This window comes from Camellia sinensis, chromosome 12 (genome assembly GCF_055761805.1).
Source record: "Camellia sinensis isolate YWXY chromosome 12, ASM5576180v1, whole genome shotgun sequence".
Lineage (NCBI taxonomy): Eukaryota > Viridiplantae > Streptophyta > Magnoliopsida > Ericales > Theaceae > Camellia > Camellia sinensis.
The window spans coordinates 38,803,177-38,812,423 of record NC_138972.1 but is presented as its reverse complement, the minus strand read 5'-3'; the positions used below and the strand labels follow the sequence as shown (position 1 = coordinate 38,812,423).

General features: G+C 34.4%; 1 protein-coding gene across 1 annotated transcript; it reads left to right on the top strand.

Moving 5' to 3' along the window:
* Positions 1 to 7,449: 7,449 nt before the first annotated feature.
* Positions 7,450 to 8,848, top strand: LOC114311847 (protein MIZU-KUSSEI 1). The gene has a single exon (XM_028258015.2). The coding sequence runs from the start codon at positions 7,855 to 7,857 to the stop codon at positions 8,662 to 8,664; it is 810 nt and encodes a 269-aa protein (XP_028113816.2). The 5' UTR covers positions 7,450 to 7,854; the 3' UTR covers positions 8,665 to 8,848.
* Positions 8,849 to 9,247: the final 399 nt, after the last annotated feature.

Sequence of the window (9,247 nt, the reverse complement as noted above, 5' to 3'; positions counted from 1 at the left end):
ATATGCTAAAGTCATAAATGCTCACCTAATACTCCAAGACAAGTCAAAATAAATAAAATAGTTAAAAAAATGCATAATCCTAATGATGCAAAATGACTAATGCAAAACATACCAAAATGCAACTATTAGGTTCGGTCATCTAAGATGTCATGTAAATCACTTTGATATCATGTGGTGGCGCACGTATTCAAGGAAGTAATAAATGACAATACCGTTAGAATGATGAACCGAACCTTACGCATGCAAGACAAATGGATGCAAATCAGGAAAAATGCTATTTAAAACATGATGGTTTACACTATCCATCATAAGCGAGTAAATAAAAGGGAGAAAGAAATGGGAGTTGGAAGATATACACATTATTACAATTTCTCCCTCACGCAGGAGGGCCCGAATGAATGTCCTAGCTAATTACCGAATTAACTAATTATTACAATACCACAATAAATGAATCAACTATACTAGCTAATTATTTACAATTTAGAACGAACTAATTAATTACAACGCAAAATTAATTTAGCTATTCTACTTAATTAATAAACAACTAACTAATTATTTACCATACAAAATTAATTAATTATTACAAGCAAAATACTAATAATACTAAACATAATTGGGCCCTGAGAAATGAGGAATGGCTTATGCATGGATGCGGATTTTTCACTTGAAAATGCCCTCTGTTTGGTTACCAAAATGTTTATGCTTTGCAGTCAGAAAATTGAACCATTTTTGCCCCAGTCTCTGCTCTTTTTTGCAAGAAAAATAACACTACCTGGCTGAAAAGAGGTGGCCAATCGGCCAAAAACAGTGGTCGGCCATATAGTAAGGTAGCCGGTCGGCCACTATTTTTTGTTACTGCCCTGCTGCAACAGACAAGAAACATAGCACAAACAGAGTATTTTCAGGAGATGTTTGCCCACTCTGCCTCTCTTTATCATCAAACAAATCAAAGGAGGGGTAGGCTTGATTCGTAAGCCATCAATTGGCGCAAACTCATTGCTTGATGACTTATGAATCAAGCGATACAATTTCAATAAGTGATAACGAAAGACTCCCAAAACCTCTTCCTTATCATGGGATTGATCAAGAGAAGTGGTTGATCTTGACTCTTGAACAATTTTCATCACTAATAAGTTTGAAATGACTCAAGACTCTAGGGTTTCAATTAATGTTCAATTGAACCCAAGGTGATTTTATTATCTTGATCTATTTAGCCCTAATTTTATTGCCTCTTTTTAATTACCTTTCCATTCCTTAGTCATTTCACTTCAGAAATAAAAGTTAAGTCCACTAAATGGAGAGGAGTGTCAAACAAGAAGTTGTTTTGGGCATGAGAGAGTGGTAATGCCCTAATAATGAACATCCGAAGAGATTAAGCCATTTAGTAATGAAAAGGGTCTCTTTCTCAAGTTTAAACAATACTTGGTTAAAACAACTCTCAAGGAAATAAAAAGTCAAGAAAGGAGGGAGATTGCAGAGATGATTAGAGGTGAATGCAAGTATGAAAAACATAAAATATATGCTATCAACTCAAATAGGTTGGTGGCTATGGCCTAAACCACCAAACCTATGAGGACCATTACACTACAAGCCTACTATACAAAGCCCATATGAAATGAACACATAAAAGCAGTCCTAAATTAAGCTAAAACAGTGCTGGAATTGAAGTAAAGAAAGCTAAAAGGGTAAGATAAAATAATGGAGAATTTAAGTTAGTAAACAAGCCAAAGGAGGGGTAGCTAACCTCTCCATTTTTGGGACTTAAAAACCAATTTTTTAGCCTCTGAAAACCTCTAAAAATCAGTGATAAAAAAAGCTCAAAAAAAGATGGGAAACACAAGGGTAAAAGCTTAGGAAATAAGGTTCAAAGAAGGGTAATTAACCCCTCTACCTTTAATAGCTTTTTACCACAAGTTTCAACCTATAAACACAGTTGAAAAATAGCCAAAAAACAGCAGGAAAAGATAGGAAAGAAGTAGTGTAAAAGAGTTAGGAGTTATACCTCTTGAAGAGGAGTGATCCTTTGAGTTATAAACCAACAATTTCCCACCCTCAGGAGCTGAAATTCAAGCTCAATAATGTCAGCAAAAAGACCTAAAAAAATCTTGTTTAAGAAGTCTAGGTAAGGTGTGTATAAGTTTCAAGGTAGAGAGAGAGAAATATTTTCCAAGAATTTTGCTTCACCAAAATTTTTCTCACCTAATTTTATGAGAGCGACTCAATTATATATAGAAAAACATGTTACTCCCTAAAAAATATCAATATAGAAACAGCTGTGGAGACAGTTGGCACAGTTGATAGCAAAATATTTGTTCTATCGGAACAGTTGGCCGACCAGCCACTAGGGGGACAGTCGTACACTTCTTTCAGCCGACAGGCCACTAGTGGGTTTGTAGGTCTCTAGGTGGTCAGGCTTAGAAAAATACTACTTTGGTCCAAAAATGGTGCAAGATTTGTAGGCTTCTGAGACTCAAAATTAGGGCTTCCCGCTAAGGAAATCAAGCGTTTGGACGGCGTATAACTTCATCGTTGGGTGATCAATCGAAGGCACCCAAGTCTTAAGGGCGGTCAAAAATGCGGTGTCTAAAGGACCCGACCCATTTGATATTTTGGATTCAAATTTCGTTGTTATATATATTTATTCTTGCCTTGTTTCCCAATATTCCTCTTTGAATTTGGCTATTAGGTTGTGTTGATTGTGTTTGGAACAGGTTGGTGGTTTGTTTTCCAAACTTATGTTACTTAGATTTTTATTCTTTCACTCGAGCAACACTTCTTGCGCTCGAGCGGTCTTTGTGAAACTCCAGTCTGCAAAAATACTAGGAGTTTGCATTCTTCATTCGAGCAACGACCTCTGTCTGCAAAACTACTAGGAGTTTGTATTTTGCGCTCGAGCGGTAAAACTTATTGTATCTAGTCGCTCGAGCGACACATCTTGCGCTTGAGCGAACTATGCGTATATCAGTTCGTAAACAGCCATTTTGAGTCACTTTTTCATTTGACTCTCTCTCCAAACTTTCTAAAATCCCTAGATCTACACTCCTTCTCTCTAAAACTCACATTCTCTCTTCTAAAACACCTAGATCCATTGATTTTTCTACCCTACTCCTTTTGAAAAAAAGGTAGAGCTCACTTAGAACTTCACTTTCATCTAAGCAAAGTTGGGTTTCGGCATTGTTGAAGTTTCCTATCTCTCTCCTTGGTCTCCTAGCTTCGAGGTAGGGATTCTTCACACTCTTGTATGAGTTTTACCTTAATTATTTGCTATTTCAAAAGATTATAGTGGTTTGGAGTTTTTGGTAAAACCTAGGGTTTAAAATCAAAATGAAAAAGAGAGGTTTTCAAATGGTTTCTTGGAAAAGCTTGTGGTTATGGAATTCGGGTTGATGTATGTTGAAATGAAGTATTCCTACATTGAAATTGATTTTAAAGAGAAAGAGATTTTGCCCTAAAATGTGAATGTTTGAGATGGCAAAAAGGGAAAATGGAATTGATGTTGAGAATTATGAAATTGAAGTAATGTTGATGATGATGGCGAAGTTGGATATGTATTATCACTCTTATCTATATGTTTTGGAAAAGTGTATTTTTAATGAAATTTATTTGTCTATTTAGAGATATTTGTTTGGGCTATCGGTGGAAGATAGGTATGAGTGTTGTAGAAATTACATGAAAATTAGGTGAATTAAAACTAATTAATTCTTATTCTTATACATTGAACATTGTCGCTCATTTAATATATTGAAAATGTATATGATTTTGAGAAAATGGGTGAACGTGGGAAAGAGGTATGTATCACCAAATCAAGTTGGCATGTGTGTCCAGGGTGAAAGTCCAAAAAAATGCGCGTATACATGGGGCTGATTCTCACGAATGAAATATCCGTAAAATTGCAATAGTAGTGCTTGTATAGGCTACGTTTATATGGGTGTTGTGGAGAAGTGGTTTGAAAATACTCTTTAGGTCTTGTAGGACGCTCGTGATCCTCAGCTAGTCACTTGAAAAGGAATGAACACTCCAGTCATGGGTGCCGGAATTAGCACTCCGACGGATTAGTCAGTATATAATCTCTTGGTTGCTTATATCTCAAGTTAAGATATTTCTCACATACCTTTATCTGGCTGATGCTCCTCTATTTATATCTTTTCTTTTGGGCCTTAGGGTCTAACCCACCCTTAATCCATTGCACGTTTATTTATTCGGCTTTTGTTCGGCTGGCTGGAATGCTGATTAATCTATTCGGCCCTGCCATCGTATAGGATGAAGCCGAATACAAATTCCGTCCTTGACTGTCCTCATATCGTTATTCAGCATTATTGCCCCCTAGATATTCGGCTCTCACAAGTGTCGTTTGACTGTTTTCCGCGAACGAAATATCCGTGAAAGGTTGTACTGGTTTGAGATTTCTCCTTCTTTCTATTGTAAATGGGATGGTTTTGAGAATTTAGATATAAACCTGACATAGGACAACTTTTGAAAAGGAAATAAATGTTTTGGTACTGGCATTGCATATGCATAAAACCTTATGGCTTTGTTAAGATTTATACATTGTGTTGTAGTATTTCTACTGGGTTTTGGCTCACCCTATGTGGGAAAAACATTTCAGGTACTAGTGATATGCCTCCACCAAGGACTTAGTTTGGGAGGACTGCGGAAGCTGAAGGTTTAGTGTTATTTTGTATTTAATTTTGTACAAGCCTAGGGCTTTATTTGTATTGAGCTTAAGACTCACTTTTGACATACCCAAGCATTGACTTAGAAAGATGTAAACATTTAGGGCATATGATTATTTGTTTAGCTTTCATTTCTTTTCACTCTTTTGTAACACATGCTGTAGGTTCAAGATGTACTGTTTATGAATGTATATCACATGTGTCACCTTTTATATATCAAATTTTGACTAATGAAAGCTTATCAATTCATTTATGTTGCTATTTATTGGTTGTTATGAGATGGATATATTGTGTTTATTTCAGGGCGTTACACTTCTCATCGCTTTCTCTTGCTGCTTCCCTCTAATATTGCACCAAGATTGTGTTTCCAAAACAAGTTCTTCCATATTTGGAAGTGCACATACACAATGCACGTGTGTGCGAACCACTTGTTTCAGTACATGTGTCATCTATGTATGCACAAGTGTGGGGTCCTATGCCCTTGTCTTGTTTGTGGCTTAAGTAAGCCCGAATTACTTTTCTGATCAATGTTTTTAATAAAACTGACTATTAATTTTGGAAAATGTCTTGGTTCAAACCATAGCTGGGCTTTCTTTTCTCTCTAAGGACAAAATGGTCATTTTTGCAAAAAGTTAATTTTTGGCCAAAACATGTTCATATAGGAACTCCAAACAATCTCAAATATTCTAAAGATGAAATAATCATCATTTCATTATCGGGAGACTTGCAAGCACCTGAAATCTTAGGATCAATTAAAATGGGGTGTACATAGTCGACGCTAAAAAAGTCACCAAAAATTGGCCAGAAAAGTTGCTAGTGACCGGCAACCAACTGCAGCAGGTGGTGGTGTTGAGGTAGAGAAATGTGTGATATTTAACATATATGGTATTGAATAAATTACATGTGTCACATTTCAATAAATAGGAAAATAGGTTTTGTGAATTTCAACAGATAGACAAATTAGGTGATTTCGAAAGACAGATGAGTTGATTTCAACAAATAGTGTCATTTTGAACAAATTGTGTCATTTTGGCCTAAAGAAATTAAAGTTTGGGCTTAATGGCCCATAAGATTAAAAAATGGACCTATGATCTGAATACCCATTATAAATATATCTCTTGAGATTTGCTTAAAATATGAATTGTCCCTTGTGATTTGAAAAATTACAAATACCCATTGTCAAGATTTTTTATTTAACAGAATTAACTAAAAAAATAAAATTTCCAACTGCTCTCTTATACAATAATAAAATTAATTGAAATATATTTATGATATTATTAAATACTTTTAATTTTGATCATTTATTAATAAAAAAGATTTTTTGTTATGAAATTAAAAACTTTAAGGGATGTGACGTAATTTTCAAAATCACAAAGAGTAATTTGTATTTTAAGTAAATCTCAGAAGTATATTTATAATTTATCCAAATATAAATTACGGAGTATGTTAAGAAGTGTCAAGAATATTAATTCGAGGGCAAATCACATTAATAATCCTTATATTTTCGTCTTGCATCATTTTCATCCTAATAATATCAATTAGCTCAATTTTGAACTTGAATTTATGATTTTATCTCAATTCAATCTAATTGACTATAATAGTTAATTTCTTTTTTTTTTTTTTGATGAAAAATGCAAACATAGGAAAAACTATAAACTTGTTAAACTCTGGCGGTGTTTGGCAACTTAGTTTTTAGTTTTTTTTTTAAATTTTTTTTTACTACAAGACAAATGTTTTACAAAACTAAAAAAAATAAATCCAAACAAAATATCATATCAAATTCCATAATGATTTCACTTTTTTTTTTTCACAAACATCACATCCAACCACAAAAAAATCAAACTATCTTCCCAAACACAAAAAACTTTTTCTCCAATAAAATCCTATAACTAAAAAAACCTACAAAAAAATTCACTTCCCAAACACTCACTCAATGAGTTAATTTTTACAAATTCAGTGATTATTTTCCTTTAAAAATCTTAATCGTCATTACCAATTGGACTAAACTGACATAAAATTTAAAATTAAGAATCAAAATCGAGCTAATTAAAATTATAGGAACCAAAATAATACAACTAGCAAAATGCATGGACTACCAATGTTATTCACGCTTAATTCAATGTGGAGTTTTGAAAAAACGACAAAAAAAAGTCTGTTTAATTGTAGTGATGCTCTATCTATAAATCTTTTTGTTCGTGTATTTAAATACATTTTCGGTTATTGAATCATATTTAAATACATTTTCGGTTATTGAATCATATTTTAAGATTTACACATTTTAAAATTTAAATATAATCCAATTATCTAAAATGTGTTAAGTCAAAAAGAATGAAATTTAAAAAATCCTTTGGCTAGAATTACTATAAGGCTATGTTTTTATCATAAATTTTTTAGACTAAATCACATTTAAATTATAATTATTTTATTTTTTTCATAAAAATTAAAAAAGTTAAAAAATTTATTCCAAACAAAACTTTTTAATCTTAAATTAAAATAATTAAAAAATTAAAAAGTAAACCACAACGTAAACGAAGGCTAAGTCTATGATTATATCACTCCACAATAATATTTTAAGGTCCAAGGCATTGATCATTAACGGCAGCTCAACTGTCACAATATTAAATGATGATTTTATTTATTTTGTTTCTTGTCAATTGTATTATAATTGTATAAATTTCAAGGACCAATCACTCGTATATTATCATCTCAACCCAATCGAATTGATAATACATGAGATACGATGGTGTACATAAATAAATAGATAAAAATGTTTTATAATTGACATCATTAGCAGCACAAACCTCCATAGATTCCCTTTATATTGCCCACCGTCCCAACGCTATCATCACCTTGTCGGCCTCTTTGATCTTCCCTCCCTTCTTCTCGCTCTCCCACACACACAAATAACAATCAAAAACTCTCCTTCCATCTTTTCTTCACAGCCAAAACACACATTTCAAAACCCCTCTCTCTCTCTCTCTCTCTCTCTCTCTCCTCTTTGTTTGCAGCAAAAGAAACTAGTACTGTGACTGCTTGTTTAGATCAAACACAAGCCAAAGTGACCACCTGATTATTCGCATCACACTCCTCACTCTTTACATATACAATTGAATTTGTCTCTGTTGTATTTAATCAATCTCTCTGATCTCCCTCCAGTCTCCTCCACTATCCAGTGTTCACCATGCAACATGAACAATTCAATAGCCTTCCAAGAAGCAGTAGCTGCAAAAGCACCAAAAGCATCATGCCTTCAAATTACATGAGATCATCATCATCTTTCATCTCCGAACCCGATGACAACAATCCCCTTATCCGAAAGGGCTGTCCGGTGGCCTTTCAACGCCTATCCAAACCCCGAAGCCGATTCTCCACTCTCCTCCGATCATTCCTGAACATCATTTCCTTCCCTTCAATCATCATCCCCAGCTGCCGCTGGTTCACCATACCAACCCACTTCTCCATAACACCATCACTCGGCCGAAAAATCACCGGCACCCTCTTCGGCCACCGCAGAGGCCACGTCAGCTTCGCCGTCCAAGACGATCCCCGATCACCACCAGTCTTGCTCATCGAATTGGCCGTCTCAACATCCACGTTGGTGAAGGACATGTCGTCTGGGTTGGTCAGAATTGCGCTCGAGTGCGAAAAGGGACCACCGCAGGCGACGGCGCGTGGGCGGCCGGCGAAGCTGCTTAGTGAGCCCATGTGGACCATGTATTGTAATGGGAGGAAGTGTGGGTACGCGCTTTCACGCGCGTGTAATGAGTCGGACTGTCACGTGCTTAGCACCGTGCAGAGCGTGTCGGTCGGAGCGGGTGTGATTCCGGTGGTGGATGATGGGAGGAAAGGGAGTGGGGCGGAGGGTGAGTTGATGTATATGAGAGCGAGGTTTGAACGAGTTGTGGGGAGTCGTGACTCGGAGGCGTTTTATATGATGAACCCGGACGGCAATGGTGGACCTGAACTAAGTATTTTTTTGCTTAGACTGTGAAAGACTCGACTTTGTGGGTGTTTGGGAAGTGAATTTTTATGTAAGTTTTTTTAGTTGTAGAATATTATTAGATAAATTTTTTTTGGTGTTTAGAAAGATAGTTGAGTTTTTTTATAGTTAGATGTGATATTTGTGAGAGAAAAAATTAAATGATTATGAAATTATATGTGATATTTTGTTTGAATTTATTTTTTTTTAATTTTATAAAAAATTTGTCTTTTAATATAAAATATCAAAAAAAACTCAACCCATAAACTTTCCAGACACCACCTTTATGTTTCATTTGTAGTTTGGGTATCAAATGTTAATTTAGATGTAATGATAAGTTCTTCTGTTTAGTTGGATGAGACAAGAATGGTTTAGTGAAGTGACTTTGTATTAATTATTTTCAAATTTTATGAGATTCTCTTGTGCTTTTTTGTGAGAATAATATTAAGTATTATAAAATAAAAATATTATAAAATATATCAGAAAGATTTTTCATATTTTAATTAAAGTGTAGTATTTTATTATATGTGTAATTTAAAAGTGAAGAATTTTTAAAGATCATTTTTATAATACTTTTTTCATAATCCTTAATATT